This window comes from Triplophysa dalaica, chromosome 7 (assembly GCF_015846415.1).
Source record: "Triplophysa dalaica isolate WHDGS20190420 chromosome 7, ASM1584641v1, whole genome shotgun sequence".
Lineage (NCBI taxonomy): Eukaryota > Metazoa > Chordata > Actinopteri > Cypriniformes > Nemacheilidae > Triplophysa > Triplophysa dalaica.
The window spans coordinates 14,892,199-14,916,394 of record NC_079548.1 but is presented as its reverse complement, the minus strand read 5'-3'; the positions used below and the strand labels follow the sequence as shown (position 1 = coordinate 14,916,394).

Here is a 24,196-nt window from a genome sequence, read left to right as displayed (position 1 = left end):
TATTTTGTTATTAAATTGTTATGATTTAAAGGCACGTGTAGATCATCACACATTTCAACCCGACAAACTTGTGTTCGAACCCGCCCAAATTTATAGCGAGCGGAGCACTGCGCGCGCTCCAGTGCTATGGTAACGGCGCCCCGCCCGCCACCAGCACTAAGGCGCGCGCAGTTTCACTCCCTACTGTATCGATGAAGTTGCCCAAAGATGGCGGATTTCCTGCCGTCCCGGTCCTTTCTATCCGTTTGTTTTCCAAACTGTCTTCTCCACAGCAACGAGGCGGAACAACTAAGGATATCTAAAGAAATAGACAGGGGTCTTTTGAAAGACAAAACGTATGTGAAACGGTTAGTCAAGATACTTTTGCTCGGCGCCGGGGAGAGCGGCAAGTCGACTTTCCTCAAGCAGATGCGCATCATACACGGGCAGGACTTCGATCAACGGGCCAAAGAAGAGTTCAGAGCCACCATTTACAGTAATATTATCAAAGGTAGGAGGTACAAACATCTCTGGCAGACTTCTGCAAAGTGTCGAGTCGGGTCTAAACTTAACTCGGTTTGTGGTAACTTTTTAAATAAAGGGGTCGGAAGACACGAGAGGCCAGTGAAATGAGGTTTAGCTAGCGTTAGCTGAAGTTGCGCTGTAACCTGCCCAGGAGAAACGCCCATGTTATTCTCAACTTTTCAACGTCGTGTTTTTGGATAAAGACTTTAGTGAAGGATCGAGTTTCTGTGTAATATGTTCTCGTCACTTGTTAACCTACCAGGTTAAATCCGCGAACTTAATCTCACTATTGATTTCAGTGGGCAGGAAATCCTCACGAATTGCACTAGAAATGAATGTTAGTGCCCGTGTCTTCTGCATTTTTTTAAAGCACCTTATTTTAGTGTAGCATTTTTTCTTCTCCTTTTGGAGCTACCTTATGTTGATTTCTGAAATGTGTATATATGATGTCTCTTTAGTTTGGACATTTATTCACAATAGCAGGGGCGTTGAAAGAGTCACCGAAGCTGTTTAATCTACCTCTATGTACGTAACGTTATGCTTTCTGTGTCTGAGTTAATGCCAGAGCCGAAACTGGATTATATATACAAAAAACTAGTACGAAAAGTCCGGCTTTAATTGTAAATCAGCTCTCTCTTGTTTGTTGGTATGCTGAGCCCGTCTCGTAAATAACAAAGAGACTGGTGTCTAGCGAGAGCACACCAATGACTCGACTCATAACGTTAATTGTTTATTCAAACCCAACAGACCGTAATTTATTGGCGTGCATTGTCGCCAAAACGTAATTTTTAGATATAAACGTGTTTATTTCTAGATAGCATATTTTTAAAGGAAGTGTCCTAATGCACGTGTTTGGGGCATTTGTGAAATGGGTGGTGTCCAGAGCTGAGCGTGGCACATGATGGTAGGGCAGGTTGACAGTGCTACCAAACCACTCACTAACACCTGTTATGAAAAAGAAAAGCAATACCAAGGCAGAAAAGCTTGTTTAAGGCGGAAAACACAGAATTACATTTCAAAGCCTGTACTTAAAAAGATGTTCACATTGATAAATGGATAGCGTACTTGTTTCATGAATTTCAAGTATTTTAGGCATGTCTGTTATTTCCCTAAAAGGTTCAGGTCACAATTCTGACTGCTTCTCATTTTTTTTCTTTTAAAAGGGAATTTGACAAATAATTTGCACCCACTGTATATGATATGGGGCTTCCCTCGCTTGCTGCCTTTGGGGCTTTCCAGTGCCTATTGCTTGAAACGATTTTGTGATTTCCTGTTGAGATTAATGTTTCGTATTGGTCATGTACGAAGTCTTCATAGCGACAAATGAATGGTTCAGCTGTGATTTTGTAAAGGCTTTCTTTAGCGGTCACTAAAATCATATCCTTCCCCAGCTCAACTTAAACAGGAAACATTTAGTGAAATGGCTTCTTGGATCTAATCCTGTGGCATTTCAGAACATTTCTCCTTGAAATGTTTAGAAATGACACCTTTAATAAGCATAGTAGCAATTTGATTCATTTCTCTTGTTTCACTCAAGAACCAATTTGGGTGTATCTGAGATGGTGTTTGAAGCAGAATGGTCGCTCACTGTTTGGCAGATTTGTATGACCATATTATTAACAGACTAAACCTGCGTGTTTTTAGCATTACGCCTGTGACCAGCTCTGGTTGGGTACCAGTCTTCCTCTTTGGACAGTGATGCAGGGTATGTTTGTAAGGTACACCTTGTCCAGTCATAAGAGGAGACTTAAAGTGATAGTTCACCCCAAAATGAAATTACTGTCATCATTTACTTGCCCTCTTTTCATTTTAAACCTAAATGACTTTCTTTCTTCCTTCCTTCCACAGAACACAAAAGAAGATATTTTGAAGAATGTTGTTAATCGGCACCCATTCGCTTGCAATGATTTTCTTTCCATACAATATAAAGTAATGGGTGCCAGGACTGTTTGGTTAACAGCTTTCTTCAAAATATCTTCTTTTGTGTTCTGCAGAAGCAGTACAAAGAAAGTCATATAGGTTTGAAATGACAAGAGGGCGAGTAAATCATGACAGAATTTTTATCTTTTGGGTGAACTATCCCTTAATGGTCCGAGGCCAATGAACCTTTTATCAGTTGTGGATTTATACTGTGAAGAAACTGTGTGCTGCACATATTCTTTTAAATGATTTCACTTTAGTAAAGAATTCACATTGAATCGCTAACACCAGCTGTGTATTATGTAGCATTTGCTGCTGAACAGTATAGATTTAGACCTTGCCTTCTGTGGTAACGCTCCCAAGCTGTACCAGATTGTTTATCTTTTCTACTTCAGGCATGATCCTGTTTATAATCCTGCAAAGTTCAACTCTGCATGCATTTGTTGCATCCTGGTGTTGTTTATAGAATTTGATTAATTTGATAAAATAACATGATTCAGTGTTTAATAAGGAAGGTCTTGTTGTTGCCAAGATCCATTTTGCACTGGGTAATGGCTTATAGTTAATTCATGCATTACTGATAGGGATTAGAAGGTTTTTGTAAATTGTAAGATTGAAGTGCTTTTGTAGTCTACATGCTAAGAAAACCCTGAGGTGTGATAACGTTTACACACCTCTGCACAACAAACGTGGGATGTGTTGACCTTTGAACCCCATCTACACTGAGACTGTATCTCTGTTAATCTAAACCGTTTTTTTTTGTGTCCTGCGATTTATTGATGCATGCATATTTTTGTTTTTATCTAGGCCTATATGTACATAACAGGACATTGTATAGTTTTATGCTGCTGGTGTATATATTTCTGTGTAGTTAAATTGAGGAATGAAATTGTAAGTTTTAACCAACATGGTTAAAACTTTTTACAGATTTCCTGTAGCTCAGTGGTAAGAGCATTGCGTTAACAACGCAAGGTTGTGGGTTCGATCCCAGGGGATTGCAAATACCTATGTAAAATGTATAGGATAAAGCAATGTAAGTCGTTTTGGATAAAAGCGTCTGCCAAATGCCTAAAATGTAAATGTAAAATGTAAATGTAACCAACACGGTCTTACCCCACTGGCAGAGGACAGAAGATTTACAATATGTAGTGCATGTATATGTTGAGCATAATGGCTATTTGCTTTCAGTAATGTACATCTATAGACTGTTGTTATTGATTCTGCTGCAAGACATGCATTTAATACAGACAGCTCTCTTTACATGCAGTCTTGTGCTGCACTAATGGACTCCTGCTTGGATATTGCTAACCACTCAAAGAGCCCTTTTGTTAAACAATCGTGACCTTTCATAACCTCATCCCAAAATGTGCGAAACAAATATTTAAAGGCGTATTATGTGTACCTTAAGATATATAACTCAAATAAGAAATCATATCTGGCTTCTTGGTTCATTACCATTTTGACAGCTAGTGGTGAAACGGACGAGCTCGTGTTCTACGGAATGCATGTGACCCGCTGATTAAAGGTTACAAAGGTAACGAAGGTAACAAGATTTGCGTATACTTTCTTTGTATTCGTTATCCTAAAAATTTGTCACTCACCGCAACCTTCCACACAGAGTCCGATGTGAATTAAAAATTGCTAAACAATATAGCCCCCTGCGTTCGATCTGCCTCTCTGCTTTTCTCTCTTTCATCCCTTGGATCTCTCCATTGACGGTATATTTGAACTTAAACTTCTGGGTAAGCTTGCTCGAAAGTAAAGTTGTTAAGTCAAAGCGCAAATTTTGACGCCCCGCCCACTTATAATTCTGTAACGCTTTTGAGTAGACTTAAACAGCTTAGAAGCAGATCTTCTAGAAGTGGTAAATGCCTCACTTCTCTCTGGGAGTTTTCCAAACTCCCTGAAAACTGCAGTTGTAAAGCCCCTCCTGAAAAAGAACAATCTGGATAAGACCATATTAAGCAGCTATAGACCGATCTCAAATCTTCCTTTCATAGGCAAGATCATTGAAAAAGTTGTCTTCAATCAGCTGAATAAATTCTTATGCGCGAATGGATACTTTGACAATTTTCAATCTGGTTTCCGACCACATCACAGCACAGAGACAGCGCTCATAAAGATAATAAACGATATTCGCTTAAATACTGATTCAGGCAAATTATCAGTGCTGATACTACTCGACCTCAGTGCTGCATTTGACACTGTCGATCATAACATACTTCTTGACAGGCTGGAAAACTGGGTGGGGCTTTCTGGGATAGTCCTAAAATGGTTCAGGTCATACTTAGATGGGAGAGGTTATTATGTGAGTATAGGAGATCATAAGTCTGAGTGGACATCCATGACATGCGGAGTCCCTCAAGGCTCAATTCTTGCGCCAATCCTGTTCAACCTGTATATGCTCCCAATGAGCCAAATAATGAGAAAGAACAAAATTGCTTACCACAGCTATGCAGACGACACACAGATCTACTTAGCTCTATCGCCTAACGATTACAGCCCCATTGACTCCCTGTGCCAATGCATCGATGAAGTCAACAATTGGATGTGTCAAAACTTTCTTCAATTAAACAAAGACAAAACTGAAGCAATTGCATTTGGAAACAAAGATGAAGTTCTCAAGGTGAACGCATACCTTCACTCTAGGGGTCAAACAATTAAAAATCAAGTCAGGAATCTTGGTGTGACACTAGAGTCAGACCTTAGTTTCAGTAGTCATGTCAAAGCAATAACCAAATCAGCATACTACCATCTGAAAAATATTGCAAGAATTAGATGCTTTGTTTCCAGACAATACTTAGAGAAACTTGTTCATGCTTTCATCACCAGCAGGGTGGATTACTGTAACGGACTCCTCACTGGCCTTCCCAAAAAGACCATTAGACAGTTGCAGCTCATACAGAACGCTGCCGCCAGGATTCTGAGCAGAACTAGAAAATATGAACATATCACACCAGTTAAATGGCTCCCAGTTAAATTTAGGATTGATTTTAAAGTATTATTACTGGTATATAAATCATTCAATGGCCTAGGACCTCAATACATTGCAGATATGCTCAATGAATATAAACCCAACAGATCACTCAGATCTCTAGGATCATATCAGCTAGAAATACCAAGGGTTCACTCAAAGCATGGCGAATCTGCTTTTAGCTATTATGCCAGCCGCAGCTGGAACCAGCTTCCAGAGGAGATCAGATGTGCTCCTACAATAGTCACTTTCAAATCCAGACTCAAAACGCATCTGTTTAGCTATGCATTTAATGAATGAGCACTGTGCCAATGTTCGTCCGACTGTCTGTACTGTACTGTATTTTACTTTTATAAACTGTTTTAATTACTCTTATTTCTTTTTATTATTTTAATTTCTTCTATGTAAAGCACTTTGAATTGCCACTGTGTATGAAATGTGCTATATAAATAAAATTGCCTTGCCTTGCCTTGCCTTGCCTTAACGCTTTTTAAGAAACCCAGTCAAGATACTTACTCCATGATCGCCACCTCATAACTCGGAGTGTAGTTTATTTCATATTTATTTTCATTTATTTTCGAAAGCCGAACCGTGAGTTTTGTGATCCGTTGTACCAATATTTACAGCATAACTGAATATCAAGAAATGGTTTAGAAAAAGTTTTTAATATAAATCTGTAGGATGAATTGTTTGTTTTAATGCGTTATGGAAGATAACAGTTCTTACGTTTCTGTGAAATGACAGCATTCATTACAACAACAATGCCCAGTTACCAAGAACAAACCTCTTTACTAAACCTCCACACAGACCATATAAGCTTTCAGACGTTATCTGTGTCTGTCATTGTGAGGAAAAGTGCTGGTAGTGGAAACCGGTCTAGCAGGTTATCAGTACTATAGCTGCAGGGGACGCAATTTCGAAAGAAAAGAGAATTTTTTTTGAAAACCAGCCTACAATGAGACTCTCGTACACAGATAATCTTACAGGGTTTTCAGAGTATAGCTGTGGAAGGCTATGGTAGGGCTGGGCCGATAATCAAAATCATATCAAATCGCGATATAATTTATTTCGATAACGATGATAAGCTATATGCCCATCTCAAGCAAGTACCGATCAGCATCCCACCCCTCCTGTGAGCCATGGTTTTGTTTGTGTGTTTCAGAGCCAGTGTGCAACGGACTTTCGAAATGAAATAATAATACTTAAATAATTGCGCTAATGCACATTAAAATTATTCTCGCTGTTATTTAATCAATACGTTAATACTATAGTAACGCGTTAACTTGCCCAGCCCTACAATTTATATATTTACGTGTAGAAGTTTTTTTTTAAGTGCAACAAATTAAACAAAGCTGTTATAGACCCTTTTTCACAGGTTTAGCTAATCCCAGGACTATGCTTTAGTTAAATTAGGATATTTAATCCTAGTTTAAAAAGATGCATTAGAAAAAACATTACTGGTGTGACTCTTAAGCCAAAACAAGGGCAATGATCTATTTTAAAATATGTCAGGGCAAGATATTTTCAGTTAAAACAGTTCAAACATTCATTTTAGTCTGGGACTAGTCTTGAGCCTTGTCTATGAAACCGGGCCATAGTACAACAACTGTATGTACAAATACAAATATACAAAGAGATTTAAACAAATATAAGTAAAGGCAAGGAATAAGTTAGGATTGGGGTTTTTCAGTAGTATTATAGCTCGCCATGAGCATATATATGCATTTTTAGTTGTTTGCCTATAGAATCTATTGAGCGTTTGGACCGGGAAACAATCTGCTCATCCTTGACCTTCCATATCATTTTTTGGGCATGATGTCATGACAAGCAGATTCAATAGAAAATTCAATAGAATTTTTCCACAGTTCACTACAGTAAATTATAATATATTTTTTCATGTGGGTTAAGTTATAGAAGGTGATGGACATCAATCTGATTTATTTGAAACTATGTTATGTAGAGTTTTATTTTTTATTTTTCGCTCCTGAAAAGTACCATTTTGATGCCATAGTTTGCCTAAGCCAACCAGCACAACCTCACTAAAATAAGTAATTAATTCTTTCTCTTAATCAACTGATGTAATGTGAACATGATATTATGAATTGCTATAAAATGACTGAATAAAATGAAAAATCAAATGTTTTTTTTTTAATGGATTTATTGTCAGTATTGGACTCGCAGCTCAAGAGTAGGGTATAGTGCTGTCAAAAGTCCCGGTACTTCGTACTAGTCCATGTCGGTACCTTAAAATAAAAGAGGTGGCGGGACCTCATTTTCATAAGATCCGGTAGCACCGACGTTCCGGGTCCACCGGGTACTGATGCTCTGTCTTACAGGTTGTCAGTCGGAAACTTTTTATAGATGCAATAAAACGTGATAAACAGATACGAGCGGCTCCGATCCACAAGAGATGCGTACAGAAATACTTCAGAATTAAAGTGATATCAAAAAGAAAATGAACATAGTTTTGTTGGGAAAGGAGGAAACATCCGGATTTATTTGAAAAAGTTCAAGTGGTAAGTTTGTATCATATGTTAAGTCAAAGGTTATATTAAAATAAACGTCCCAGTCAAGTGTCCTTATTAACCATTTAATACTTCTATAACTGTAATGGGGTAAAATAAATGTGAGGACATGATGGGGTTTACATATGTGCTAGAAAACAACAGATGTATGACTAGCAGTGTGTATGTGTCTGGCTTTAAACCTAATAAAGAAAAATCTATCTGTTGCATTTATTATTTTAATATACAATAGGGCTGCTCGATTACGACCAAAATCTTAATCCCGATTATCATTAACTTTTAAAACAACATAGAAAAATAAAAAACATGGCTTTTAAACTGTGAAAAATAAATGTAAAGAAATAGCACAGCTGAACCGCTGTAAATGGAGGGGATACGTTGTGGATTTATCCTTGCAAAATGGCATGTGGCGATTTCGATTATTTTGGATTAATTGCACAGCCCTAATATACAGTTACCTTAATGTAAGTAATCTTGTGCATATAAATATTTGTTCAGTCAGTTGCCTTACGGAGTTTATTCTATTTGTCTAATACAGCAGCAGACTGAGGAGGATGTTCAACAGCATGAAAGACCCCATTGAGCACACAACAGTTTCAGCAACAATTAACTAGTATACTCATGTATACAAAATGGCATTGCTTTTTGTACATTTATATTAACAATGAGCTTTATTTTAATAAAATTTTACTTTATTTATTAATAATTAAAATTGTGTTTCAATTAGCATGTACTGGTGTTTTGCTTTGGGACCGAAATTGACACAGAGACCAGTGGAATTTGACTGGTATTGTTACCGACTACTGAAATTTTGGTACTGTGACAACACTAGTACGGTACGGTTAATCGTGTGTGGATGACCGGATGTCGTCCATGACCGAAGACCAATTCTGACTCAGGAAAAACCCTGTCTTAAGTGTACAGTTTGATAAAGAGCAGCACTATTGATACTGAACCCTCACCCAGATGTGGTGAAGCTCCTGAAATAAAGCACCGCCACTTTCTCTTATGTGTGTGTTTGTGGGCATTACGGGAGTCTTTTACCTCAGTAAAGTGTCCTGGTTTCACAGAAGAGGCTTAAAATTAAAGTTTGAGCTGTCTTAACTGAAAATATCGGATCATCTTTATGGCAGGTTGTCCAGAGGTCATTTGTATATGCATGTAGAGACATTCACATTATCACACAGGATCATTGCAAAGTTTAGAAAGCTTGAATTGTTTTCAAATGTACAGTCATTAAAATGCATGTATAGACGAGCAAAACCACCAGTATAACTAACGTAACACTGCAAAATTATTTTGCATACAGGTCCTTGTATTGGTATGCAATCCAAATGTGCATAGTAAATGCATTTTATTACTCTGTTGCTTTTTAAACTTTTTAAAAATTTTGCATTGCGTTATCATTTTGGTTCATGTCTTTAAATCTCTTTCTTTAAACATTTATTGTATTTCATAATATTTACATTTTGTTCTCTTCTATGCCTTCCATCACAGGTATTCGAGTGCTTGTGGATGCGAGAGAGAAACTGCATATCCCATGGGGAGATTCTTCAAACCAGGCACATGGAGGCATCATGATGGCTTTTGACACACGCTCGACTATGGTTTCTCAAGGGATGGTGGAGACAAAAGTGTTTCTGAAGTTTCTGCCTTCAATACGTTCCCTGTGGGCTGACAGTGGCATACAAAATGCATATGATCGGCGCAGGGAATTTCAGTTGGTGAGTTTTCCACTGCGTGATTGAGTCATGATTTTTAAGCCATGTATTCACAATAGATGGTCTCTCGTTTGTAAATCGCTTCAGATAAAGGGTAATAAGACCTGGGACTCTTACTAAGAAGGCAAATAATGGGCGAGACATTCGGCAGTTTTAAGCATTCTTTGCTTACAGCTTGTCAGCTGTGAATGGTAGTTCAGGTCACAGCAACGGCAATAGAGTTTCTTTTTTTCCTTTAAAAGCAGATTTTTACTTCTGTGTTAGACCTATGCTGTCACCCCTACACCATAGGCAGCACATCGTTTTTTGTTTATACTTCTGCCTTGTTGTCCGTGTTGACATGCAATTACCAGTAGTCCTCAGTGTCCATGAGTGTGTCACATGTATAACAAAGACAAAATCTGAAGAAGCAGATTGTTTTGTATGTTGATGGAAAAACATAAGCAGTCATAGCGGCAGGTATGCAGTCACTTTTTGAGGGAGGGGTTCAAGCAGACCCATCACAGCATGTACAGTTTGCGACCAATTGACTCGTTTTCACATTTTTGAGAGATGCATGAGAGGCTACAGCGTGGATGACGTGGCCCTGTGTAGGCTACGTTGTAGGTTCGGCAGAACCATAAATCAAGTTAAAGTTCACAGTGGGTAAAGGCTCTTTTACAGATTCTAGGCGCTAACTTAAAATTTTGCAGATACACTTACCAAGATGGTGTCTGTATATTTAAAGAGGATGTGTAAACCACATCACTGCTTTGCCCAGCCCATCGCTGTTGTGCGCTTTGTTTTTCACCAGTGATCTATTTCTAGGTCAGTTCAGTGTGGTTTATCAAGACTTAGACTGGGGGAAATGTTATCTTTGCTTTTGGTAATAAATATATATAATATATATGTTACATATTTTTGTCAAATTTGGTAATTTTTGGTTTTCCGTAGTAAATCTTACATGATTTCTTATTTGAGCCTGACATTAGGGCAAGTACCATCTTAATAACTTCAGGCTTCTCTAAACGGTCTCAGTTCCTAATGCTTTACTTCTTCATTTTAAAACATGAAATTCACCCAAAAAACTTGACAACCATTTGCCAATGTCATTTATTATGATTGACAGATATCAAATAATAAAAAAGGTTTCTTAGACCTTGTTTTGCTAAATTTATGTCGCTTTCACACTTGATGTTTGATTCGGAACGGGGTGTGGTTCATAGGTGAAAAGCTGTCAAACAAACAAACTCGGGTGCGCACTTAGCTACCGAACCCGAGACTACCTGAAGGAGGTTCTCTGAGTTCGGTTGCTCTCGAACTGTGGCAGAGTTCGCATGAATATAAAAGCAACAAGGACCCTGGTGCGCACTTGAGGAAGTAAAGTGACCTGCGCATGCGTTTAAGCCGATTACGACGTATTTCCTTCAATAAAACACATGTAAGAGATGGTAATGTTGATGATTTACCTTGGATTCCAGCGAGAGTGCATGCTGCATCGTATTTCTGCTTTGCGAGTGAAATCAGAGCAGCAGGTCAATGGTAATCCACTGTTTCCTCAAAATAGTCTGTTTGCAAGCAGCAGAAAGCTGTCTGCATGCAGCGCACATACAGTAAACCCAAAAGTCATTTACTCTGCTGCGCATAATAGCACCAAATTAGTAAAAAAAAAAACACATTGATCCAGGTTCTGTTTTTGTCATGCGCAGTGCACATTTTTGATGACGTAAGATGAATGTAAACGCACCAGGGTTCGACTGAATCAAGTTGAGTCTGAAACCAAACCAACCCTTTGGGGGGCGCCGGGAACAATCGCACTCAAATTCGGACTGCAGTAAACGAGCCCAATCTGAAAACGCCCTTAGTCAAGGAAGTGGCATTGTTGCGGGTCCTAGAATTTTTTTCCATGAAATAATAACGCTTCAAGTAACTTATGTTAGTGTCCACGAGCTACAATTTCATATATTTTGTGTATATGTAAATGTATGCTACTTTTTCCCTTACTCGCGAACAACTCATATAAGGAGTACACAATTCGTTAATACTGCAGGCGACACTCATTTTTATTTTACTTGCAAGAGTGAGCGCTTCACTCGTCTGCTCTGTCGGTCCTTCCGCTTCATCAATATAGCATTGAATGAGACCCTTACACCCACGCAATTTGACTTTGTGGGGCTGGGCCACTGATAGATAAGCGAATTGCTGACGGAGATGAGGTGAAATGGGCACAATTGAAAGTTTCTGCGCATTAAATTTATAATGGCCAAAAATTACTATGTTGATCAGATTGGCAGTTGCACCGTTGCGATCATTTATAAAAACTGGTTGCACCGAAAGGAAAAATAGTCGCAAAATGCGATCATTTGGTCGCGGTCTAGAGTTTCATAGTGATCCTCTCAGCATGGGCATGTTGCGACTTACTCAGAACAGCAGATGTATGCTAGCTAGGACAAGAAGCAACATGACACGGAGCAGATTTACTGCGGCCCAGATCTATGGAGCTGATAACAGGGTTGATCTTCTCTTCACCAACACCAGGAATCTCCGTTCACTTCCAGCCAAGGCCTTTGCTTTGGCAAGTGTGTGCAAAAGCAAATTTGACCGTTACTTTTGATGATTGAGGTTTATGTGCAGCTCTCCTACAATGCAAACAGGCTCTTCCCTATGTTTTACCACAGGCTTCAGTGATTTGCATACTTGCCTTGCACAGCCTGTATGAGTAAAGGGAACAAAACACTTTTGTGCCCCGTAATCCACAAACCACGTGTGTAGAGTGCAAAACATTAACAGGCTTCCTGCTTTTACAAACCTGCCCCTTCAGCCATTGGGGGTTATGGTATGTACCCGATGTGCAACAAAACAAAACTTGTTTTAGATTCCAGCAGTCAAGATCCCTGTTCCTCAGGCCACCCCCCTTCAGTCATTCTGGCCCCACCCCTCTTATTTCTAGGCCTTGCATAATCTTAATCCACCACTTTAGCCTCTATGTGCTGTCCTCACCACTCCCAGTATTTTATAATATAAGCCTGTAATTTTGTCATATTTACCTGTTTTTTGCGCTTAAAAGAGAGAAAGCAGTTTATAACTGTTGAATTTAGTTTAATGATCCCAGGATTTCCTTGCAGTCTACGAGTGTCTGCCCTCCATCAGCAAAGTTCATTTCAGTCCCACTTACTCAAGGCTTAATCTGATTTAGCAAATGCTTATGGGATGGAGGGTTTTCAAAATGCTGACTTGCATTACAAGTTCAGGCAATGATGCTGATTTGAAAAAACTAAACAGTGCTGTTCTCAGCTGCTGTTCCCACAGGATCCATGATGTCTGGAGATTGAAGGCACCGGAAAAGATGTTTTGATAGGATACATCCACCCAAGTCCGCTCTCTTCTCTTTTCCAAACAATGCTTTCTGTGCTCGATCCACCTTGTACTGGTAGATCTGAGCGCTTGAAGGTTAGGAAAGTGTGAACAAGTATTGTTTTTAGAGTATTCTAGAGTATTCTTCACCTAAATTTTTGTTGAATGGCAGGAGGTTGAAGCTGATTTGAGATTGCCAGTCTTCTATTTACTTATATCCCGGCCTGAGATTACCAGGATCCGGGGGAAGGATTGAATGATCCGTGAAGGAATGTTAAGACGTGATTTAAACGATGGCCCTCGTGCACAGCAGCAGATCTAATGCCCATGAAAGAAGTGGATAGGTCACGTACCCCTCCTCTTACGCAATATTATTCTATCATCGAACATTATTACACAATGACAGTTTCCTATTTGTCTGTAAATTACTCTGACATTTAGGTTACTTTGTTTTAAATAGATGGTTTCAGCGGCAACAACATAAACACACATATTATGTGGCCCAAACTTAACTTCCGGTAGATCTCCGATCTAGGTCAGTGACAATGAAACCGTCTATAGAATGTAGCTTTTTGTTGTCTATTTTGGGATAAAAGAATAATTTCTTTTTTTTAAGTTGGTAATGAAATACAAATTGAATTTGTTTGTTTTTTTCAATGTTTTTTCAGTTAATAATTGTATTGACTCAAATTTATTTGTTTATTGATGAGCAACATTTTTAATTTTCATTGTTTTTCAAAATTGTTCATTTCAATTAACAAAAAACGTTTAATAGTTATAGTATATTATAATAGCATTTCTTGAAAAACTGCTGTAATGTAATGTGATAAAATGTTATCTAAAATGTGGTAATTTCAGCTTGCTTATAACATAAAAAAGAGAATTAAAAGAAATGTGTGTATTCATTGAGGACATTATTTCTGGATATATTCAAAAAATATTTTTGTTTCTCGATATATTAATATATAAAGTATAATTGCTTCATTGCTCAGGTGTTGCTAAGATAACAGGACCTCCTTTTTAGTGTTGCTCAGAAACTGATATCATGGCCTGCGCTGAGCACGTTGTTCCGATGTGCCCACACCCTCCATTGAAGATGAACACAGAAGGGCTGTGGCTTCATGCCCAGCTGGGGAGGGTTACCAGGGTTTCTTATGACATAATACCCTCCATACTGAAAGCCACCTCAAAAGACCTGTGTGTATCCCTCCTAAACCTCAGCTAACCCAAACATGCAAATAGATGTTTTCATGTGTCAAGAGGGGGTTTTGATGTTGGAAATAAGGATGGCTCAGACAGTCTTTCAGTGAGCTTTGCTATACAGTTTCTTCGCGTACTGAATATGATGTGAATCACACAGAGAAGGAAGCAGAACAGAACTACTTCCTGTTTGTAAGCGTGCCAAACTATTGTAGTTGCACCGGTCCGAAAGGCTGAGTGGTCTGTTGTACATCTGACCGTCATGGAACATTAGCATGAGGATATTCGTTGTTGCCCTTTCCTGGGCAGCTTGTTCCTATTACTCAAGATTTTCATTTTCCGAACCAGACACCACACCAAGGTGTTCTCCTTCCTTCGAGCCCTGTATGTGTGTCACCCATGCTGTTTTCTAGTGTCCTGTGTTGGCGTGCCATGGTGAGGCCAGCTGTCACGAATATGGAATATGAACTCTGCTTTCCCGTAAAAGCTTGACAAATGTTCATTCAGTGTGATGTGAAATAGAGATTGCAGATGAGCAGACTCATCTTAAAATATGTTTGTTATAGTTTCTACATCGTCTTGTTTTTAATATACAGTGTCTTTAATTACTGGCATCCTGTGCCGTCATGACTGTTTTCATGAGATTCACATCCGTCTGTTCTTTTCATGTCGAGTGAGGCCCTTGTTTTTGTGAGCGCTGACTGGGGCACACTTATGTTGCTTACAAGCAGATGACGGCTGTTTGGGAACATTGAACTCTGAAAGCCTTTCTGTCAGCAGCATCAAAACAACATGCAAATATTTTTGTGTACAAATTCAAAAAATCTAATGAAAGGTTTCGTAGTTTTCATTTTGTACAAGCTGAAACCCGAAACAGGTCACAGTCTGATAGACTTCTGAAGTGATGATTATTTTTATTTTTGCCTCATTATTTTTATCGTCCAATGTTTTATGGTGCTTTGATAACATGACTGATTCTCACTCTTTGTCATCTTCACAGGGTGAATCTGTGAAGTATTTCCTGGATAACTTGGACAGACTGGGATCACCGGTAAGCATGTCAGATTTATTGTGTGTGCTGGGTTTTACACGGCACATGTTCTTCACAGAGCTTTAATAATTTTTTTGGCACTTTCATAAGCAATGCAAAATCTTTTTACAATTTGAATTTGAGTTCTATTTTAGTTTTAAGCACTGATAGGTTGTGTCGAGCTTGCAGAATTCTACAGAAAGGTTTTAAAATATGATGAAATGTGCTAAAATGGGATGGCTGGGAAATTTGAGACTTGTCAGGTTTCTGGCGTGCAGTGACATCATCATTGATGGTCCGTCTAGAAATTAAAAATACTGCTGGAAATCAGTCAGAAGCTTTACTTTTATATTTCTTCTACATCAACTGCATGATCGAGAAAGAACTTTTATGCAGTTTTTTACCGTTACTTCCATTTGAGACTTTTACTATTAAGCTGTCAGACATGCGCATATAAAAAAAAGTGTAAGAAAACCAGTAAAGACGTTTACATGCAATGGGAAATCGGCGTGATGGACACAAACTACCCCTCCCTAGCAGTTTGTGCTTAGGCTGTTTATGACATTTCTCCAATAAAGAAAAAGCATTAAATGCGTTTACATGACCTACACGTTATCAGCTTATTTAGCATAATCAGAGTAAGACTGTGCATGTAAACGCACTCAATGAGCAATAAAGTTTGTCAGCATTGATTAATCTTTCTAACGTAATGGCAATATATTTATTCATCTAAGTTCTTGGTGCATTAACTGATGTAAACATGCCTCAGTAAATGCTAAAATTAACATGAAATACGTTTAATGAATACTTTAGAAGTATTGTACATTGTTGTTTAATGCATTAACTAATGTTAACAAATAAAGTGCTATCAATTGATCTTTTTACAGCTGGATTGATTTATTAAAGTAGAACATAAAAAGATTATTGAATGGAAAGTTTTAGAAGATGATGTATTTTCTAACAAAATCAAGTGGCATGACCTGGCTCCCATACTCACACCAGCTAGCACATACAACAGAAGTGAAACTAGTTCTGCTTGCATCAAAGGTCACATGTTTTACTCTCTCAATATGGGCTGTCAACCATTTTCATAATATTTCCTTTAGAAACTTTTTCTCAAACATTTTAACTCAAGAAATTACATTCACCAGTTTCTGTGCAAATGTTTACGGGGTATTTTAACGAATACTTCTGATGAAAATGCATGCTTGTTCTGGGTGTCATGACTGTGTGAATATGGATGCACATGGAATAGTTCCTCATGCGCACATGACAGGTTTTCTTGCTCATACAGATGATCTCATCTGTATGCGAACATGATAATGATAAATATTCAGAGGTAGGTCGATGATGGCCTACATTAACTGTTACGAAAGGAGTAGTTCACCCCAAAATTTTAATTTACTCATCATCGTATGACTTAATTTCTTCAGTCGAACACAAACAAACGCATTAAAACGGTATTTTATCCTGTACAGGACTTAACATATTGTAGCTCCAAAAAGCACATCCATCCATCCATTATGAAAGTAATCCAAAGGACTACAGTGGTTTAATAAATGTCTTGTAAAGTGTAACAATAGGTGTGTAAGAACAGTTTTAATATTTTGAGCTTAGTAAAACTTAAACCAAAACAAACATCAGCGCTAATATCAAATAGCTTCAAATTTCATTGGTTCCTTTGTGTCTTGTGGTGGTGTGGCTTAAGTATAAAATCATTTTTGGGAGAAAATGTTTCCATATTCTTGACCATTTTTGATGCCGCAACATAATGTTATATGCTGTGTTATATACTTATCATCAAGACCTACAACTGAATGCGAAAACATCAGAAAGCACCACCTTTCTGCTTTTAGATTATGTGATGTAATTAAAAGTAAATCTTAATTTTAACTAGCTGTGAAAGCAGCAGGACATTTTGTCCAGTTGGGTCTTTTTTCCATATCTGCAAAATATAATTTGTCCAATTGTTGATCAGCTTGGTTTTATAGGTGTTGCTATAATCGTGGGAAACACGCAGTTTGGGGTCTTGTTAGGATGGAATGTAATACATGCATCTGTGCAACTGTCATTGTATGTGCATAAGGGGCCAGTGCGGTTCCCCTTGAGTCACGTGACTGCTGCCTGCCGCTCATGTTCTCTCTGTACTGAACGGATGTTTGCGGTTTTGTGCTCTTTGTAGACGCTGCTGACTGCAGTAAAAGTGACGACGATTAGTATCTCAATTTTGCCTCAAGCGTTCAGACAGTTCTGCCGTCCAACAGAAGACCAGATAGTTTGACATTTAGAATTAATGACTTACTCCTTTCTTATGTCATGCCAAGTCTTACTTCGTCTGTAATTTTCTACTTCTTTTCTTTAGTTTTCATTCTTTTCTCTTAAAATCAATGATGGCATATGAAGAACAGCGACCTAGATCATAACTCATTTCGTTCCCAAGCTTCTCACACTTTCTGTATTACTTTTCTTGACGTCACTCTCTCCTGCTTGGAGTTAGTCTGTCATTCTGAGAAAGAGGAAGCAGGCTTGAATGTGTTCTGCACCAGGGACACGCCTCAGACAGGCCTTGCGTTTTCAGCTAGTCAGTTTGGGGTTTTTTGTCAAACGGCTACTCTTTCCATTGAGCCACAGCAGTGTGGACCCCCTTGTGAAATCACGCCTGCAACAAACAGGAAGAGGAAACACTGCACGCACATCCAAGTGAGCTCAGAGGGAAAGGCCTTTTGACTCGGTTGGAAATTTATGCGTATCAGTGTGCATTCATGTCCGTCCTTAGAGGATTCATGTGCCGTTTTTTTGTGTTGTCAACTTTGTGGAGGTCATGAACATATGAATAAATACAGACATGCATCTTTAATTTTTTATAACAAAATGGAGACTCTTACATATTTATTTGATACCTAAAAAGCCAAGTTTTTTAAAATCTGTTTCAGTTGTATTTTGTCATCCAGTCTCATTAAAAATGAATGAGTTCAGGTGATCTGGTTTAAACCTTGTCTGTCAGGTTATGTCATTGTCTGCAAACACTGTCTGCTGCCTTCTGGCACTCAGCCCGCATCTGATGGCTCTCCCTTTAAAGGCAGTTGCCTTTGATTTCATCCTGTCTGGAATTTCAGAAATGTATCCCGGGCCCTGTGTGCTTAGCACTCAGTGTTGAACCGTGCTATTTCTCTAATCAACTTACATTTCCTTAAGTGGACTTCGAGTAGAGTTTCACGTAATACATTTTGTGTGCCTTTCCTTCCACACTGCATTGGCCTTAGCTTGAGTTGTGATTCACCTTTTTGCCCCCTACCCCCATCTCTGGTATGCAAGAAATGTGAAGAATGGACCATGAAGTGTGCATCACAGTTGTTTGCTTCCCCCACACAGACACACATTTGGTGTGACGCTGTGAAACTGCTGAGGTTAATGTCAAAATACATTGACAAGAATATTGTCTGAAATAAAGCTGAAGCTGTGTTGTTTAGCACATGGTTAACCCAACCTAATTTAAACCAATGGTTGAGTTTCAACATGTGTTATAAGTAAATTGTTTTTGGTTTTTTAATAGTAATGAACTTGAGTTCTTGTTCTCAGTTGTGGTAGCCTTCAAAATGAAAAAAATGTGTGTGATTTACGGCACGCATCGAAATTGGCTAAGACATTTTAATTTCCTACAATAAAACAAACACCAAGGCTGACATCTAAGCTAGAAAAAGTTGTTATCGTGACAGTAGGGCTGGATGATGTGTTTAATTTTTTTTTTAGTGATAATCAAATTTAAAATCATTGCGATATCCGATAATATCAGGTGTGATTGACTTCATGCAACATTGCGCAGACAATCGGCGTACGGATGTCATACGCTGATGTCATACGGTGATCAATCTGCGAATACGGACCGGGGGGAATTTGTTCCGGCCCCTTCAAGTGCCAAACAAACAAACAAACAAACAAAAACAAGCAAGCACACGTGCACACAGACGAGCCACGTGCACAAACCAGTGTTGCAGTGAATATATAAACCACAACTTTTATGTAGTAGAAAAATGTTGCCGGTTCAGCCCGCGAGCGTGATGTTTTGTTTCATCTTTCTCTTGGTTAAACTGACCCAACAAAACAGCGTTTCCAAAATTCTGTCACTGTTACTGACTGCATGAAGGTTCACGCTAAAGCCTATATCGCATGATAATGTTATAACGCGTATTTTACATCATTATCAATAATCGTCTGGTATCTGTCTGTTGTAATCAACATGGGAATATTTGCGGGACATAAGTGATATACGATAACATCGTAACATCACCCTGCCCTATGTGACCGTAGCTTTGTAGAATACTGTGTCCTGTAGTTGTAAGTATAGTTTGTGTTTTTTATCAGGTGTCTGAATGGCAAACTTTTGTGGCTTGATTTGATTTGTATATCAGGTCAACCAACCGTTTGCAAATCGTATTTCACAATGAACTGATATTTGCCTGTCTTTGTTTGCCGTTAAGTAACCACAGCTCTTTTACTGTAAATATGGAAAATATTATCAAGAAACTTCTTTGGATTGTGTGCCTTTATCACCATGTGTCTGACATTATTATCAAAAGTTAAAATGATTCCTCTTCATATCCGATTCATTGGCTCATCTCTTTGTTTTCTCTCCTCACAGGATTATCTTCCCTTACAGCAGGACATTCTGTTGGCACGTAAGCCCACCAAAGGCATACACGAGTACGATTTTGAGATCAAGAACGTACCCTTTAAAATGGTGGACGTGGGCGGGCAGCGGTCGGAGCGCCGCCGGTGGTTTGAGTGCTTCGATAGCGTCACCTCCATCCTCTTTCTGGTTTCGTCCAGCGAGTTCGACCAGGTGCTGATGGAGGATCGTCAGACCAACCGCCTCATGGAGTCACTCAACATCTTCGAGACCATAGTCAACAACAGAGTCTTCAGCAACGTCTCCATTATCCTTTTCCTCAACAAGACGGACCTGCTCGAGGAAAAGGTCAAAATGGTGGCCATCAAGGACTACTTCTCCGAGTACACAGGGGAGCGGCACAGCCTAGCAGATGTGCAGAAGTTCCTGGTGGAGTGTTTCCGAAACAAGCGCAGAGACCAGCAGCAGAAGCCTCTGTACCACCACTTCACCACCGCCATTAACACAGAGAACATTCGACTGGTCTTCCGCGACGTCAAGGACACCATCTTGCATGACAACCTCAAACAGCTCATGCTGCAGTGATGCTGCTCCAACACATCCTTCACATGTCTCCAAAATCTCCCTCTTCAGCTCAGATGTTTGTACTCCATACAGTTACCTTTCTGATTAGCTCTGACATGCTTTTACGCGAGGATGCAGGCCTAGCCTAGCGGTCTGTCAGGAGCACAGAATGGCAGGGTTTCTCCCTCAGTGGCCAAGGGTAGTTATCCTCTTAAACAGAGTAAGGTTAGAAAAGAGAGTGTGTATGTCCACTCACACTTGTTGTTGTCCTCCTTTTTCAGCCTGCCAAGACATGCTGTATGTGTAATTAAACATTACCCTCCGTCAGTGAAACCTTTCACTGCAGGTGCCAAAAGCAGTTCCCCTATGTAACAAACAACAGCGGAGGGAGGAAGGTTTTTTGGAGAGCGAAAGCGGGAGGATATCTTAGCACTGTCCTGAATCTGTTACCTTTTGAGCCTTTTATTACTGACCAAATAGTGAAATGAGATGAGCAAACGCTTGTGATGTTTTAACCTTTTAGCAGGAACTATGTTCTGAGCCTCTCTGTCAGAAACCTGCCCGGCCCCCCCCCCCCCCCCCCCGTGTTTTTTTAATTGTAGTTGTCTATTCAATTGTTCAGTTTCAGAACTCTTTTGTTTTTAATATAGATATATGAATATATTTACCAATAAGAATCTAAGTTATATTTCAAACGGTTTACACTTTTTTCGACCTTTCTCTGCTGATGGATAACGCTTACGATCAGAGATTTTAGTTTTCAACGTTTAATACCACTTAATGATAAACTGAATTTTTACTGCGGTTAGCCAGCGCGCGGCGAGCGGATGAATACAGTATATATGGCATAAACTCAGGGCTGAATGTAGACCACTTTAATGTATTGATGAAACTTACTCTGCTCGCCTGACGCCTTCAGGAACATCTACTTATTGTAGCTCTCCATCAGTGGTTGGAAATCATATTTTCTTTGCTGGCCTGCAGACATCATCCTTTCCCTTAGCTCAAGTCCTTGCAGTTGTATTTGTTTGTCCATCAGGGAATGAAAAACGGTGTCGTTTTAATTTATTTGTTGTTTTGTTAACAAGCTAACTATTACTGCCATTTTTGGTCAGACCCCAACCATTTTTAAGAGTATAGGACAACATTGCTAACAAATGCTTCTGTATTGACACGTTTCGCAAGTGCCACACGTTTAAGGTACCAATAATTTAGATCACCTGTCTGTATGTATATGCATACAAAAGGGATAGATCTCACTTGTGAACATTTTCCCTGTCTTTAATTGTGTATAGCTACTTGTATAGTGCCATGTCCACTTTGAATACTACTGTTGTAGTAAGTATTTTATGTAAATAGTCTGTATCTCACGCATCTCACTCTTTTCTAATGGATATGTAATCAACACTGAATATGTATAGCAGTTTTTTGCCACTGTGTACTTACACAACCGACTGCCTGTTTCTTTTATAAAAGCTGACTGCCTCCCAGTAATGTGCTCCTTTCTGTCCGTACAGAGTTTTGTCCTTCTTTTTGGCTGGCTCATCTCTGTTTTGGGACAACTTTGGTTGTGAATGGTGCCTGTATATGTGTCTATGCATTTAGATGCTGCTGGTTTTTAATGGTTGCAGTACCGGCTGATAAATGGCCGGCAGTAGATTCATTGTGCGGTTTCAGATTCTGCCTTATGCCCCTGGCTGAAGGCCCAGGAGGCTTGTGAATGCAAGTATTACATCTTCACACTCCACTGACAGTATCCTGTGTCTTCTAGTGCCAGTTAGTGCCCAACCAATGCCTGATCAGGCTTTGCATGATTTCATTCATGCGCACAGATATGAACAGGGACTGTGATTTGGTATTTGTCTTAAAATTGGCGTGACACCATGCAAAGCTAAATGGCTCCAAGCACAAGCACTCGAGATTCTGAATGATTTACCTTTGAGTATGTGAGTACATTTCAGCGTTTTTACGAAGTCTCAGTCACAAGTATTTGATGTGATCTGTATTGTCATAGGTGCCTAGCTATCAAACTTTTGTCGGTTGCTGACTTTGCATCAGACATCCACATGGAGATCTGAGCTCGGAAACCTAAAAAAGCAAGCGTTACATACCTTGGAAAGAGGAAATGGTCAAGAATGCTTGTGAGTCACAGCAAGCTATCCTTGTCTGTTGGTAACCACTGACCTCCTGTCTGTGTGTAGGTAAAGGCTCAGTTGAGCGGTGTTGGCCATGAGGCCAAACCCAAGTTTTTGTGAAAATGTCACATTCTGGTTTAAATGGGAAAGGTCTGTCGGTAGGACAGGGGGAGGACAAATGCTGCCACTGTCGTGTTCATGGCGACACCAACCAACACGCAGGTCACCTCAATGCCTCTATTGGAGTGCATTTTTTCTTTGTTGACATCTTAGCGGTTAATGTGTTGTTCCCCCTGTTGATATGTTAAAAAGGATGATGCCGCACACATACAGATACACTACTAAGATGTGTTCCTTCTCTGTGTTTGAGATTTTAAACTGGGCTTTATTCTCAAAGTCTTTAATATTTGACTTCCAAAGTGACAGTGAATACGAGTTACGATTCTCCACTTTTCTTAAAAAATTGCTGAACACACTGTAACACTCTGAAACGTGATTGTGATCAGAGGTGGCAGATTAGGGTTTTTCAAGCTTAAATATTAGAATCATGCCTGCCACAAAATCTAATTCTTTGTGCCTCCTGTTTGATGCTTCAGATCTTTCCGGGCTTTTTAGTACTTAGGCTTTTTAAAAATGTTGATTTATGTGGTGTCCTCAAAATAATTCATAATGATTCCGAGTGAAAGACTTGTGCACTCAGTATAGAATATAGCTTTCATTGTACAGTCTAACCTATGCTTCCTTACTCTTCATCATTGACTCAATAAAATAATTTTTCAAAAACTTTTTTGTTTCATTGTGAACTTAATTTTAGGTGAAAGCTTGTTTGAATTGTGACAGATATTTCGTAAAGACACTGTTCGTAGTGTGCATTAATCATTTTAAATCAGCGTCTCTGTCGAGGTGCAGTTTCACTTCATTGCCGCTAAGTTGCAGTGTTGCGCTAAAATTTAAACGAGGAATAACTCTGTGAAGTTAAATTTAGAGATAAACGGTGTTCTACATACTCTTTTTGCAAAGAAGATTGTAACCATTTATATTTCTAAACACAAATGCATTAAAATTTTGCAGAATTGAACCATGGTTTTACATGGTATTTGGTGTCAAACCAAAGTAACCACAAATGTACCATATACAACAGTAACTGTAGTAAACTGTATTTAAACAAATTGTAAATTATCCGCAGAAAAATTACTGTTACTTCACTTTATGATAAAACCATATCTAGTTTTGTAATAAAAAATGTTATAGGTTATTGAATGTAATATAATTTTATGGTTCTGCTAAACGTAAAGGAAGATATTGTGAAGAATGGCAGTAACCAAACAGATATCATCCCCCATTTAATGCAATAGTAGGGAAAATAAATACTATGAGAGTCAATTGGGGATGAGATCTGTTTTGTTACTAATATTCTTCCAAAAATCTTCCTTTGTGTTCAGCAGAACCATGAAATTTATACAGGCTTGGAACAATCTAAGGGTGAGTAAATGACGACAGAACTTTCTTTTTTGTGTGAACTATCGCTTTAAGGCACAGACTAAAATGGATGTGTTACCTGGAAATAACTTAAAATGTCATTCCCATTGCTAGGTCTCATGATGCCAACCAGTAATGTTTCTCGCTCAGGCACTTTTATAAAAGTAAATATCCTGGCTCATGC

At 38.9% G+C, this 24,196-nt stretch overlaps 1 protein-coding gene across 1 annotated transcript; it reads left to right on the top strand.

Moving 5' to 3' along the window:
* Window positions 1-78: 78 nt before the first annotated feature.
* gna13b (guanine nucleotide binding protein (G protein), alpha 13b) lies at window positions 79-23,319 on the top strand. The gene is made up of 4 exons (XM_056752138.1): window positions 79-490; window positions 9,421-9,647; window positions 15,178-15,228; window positions 19,847-23,319. The coding sequence occupies exons 1-4, from the start codon at window positions 208-210 to the stop codon at window positions 20,417-20,419; spliced, it is 1,134 nt and encodes a 377-aa protein (XP_056608116.1). The 5' UTR covers window positions 79-207; the 3' UTR covers window positions 20,420-23,319.
* Window positions 23,320-24,196: the final 877 nt, after the last annotated feature.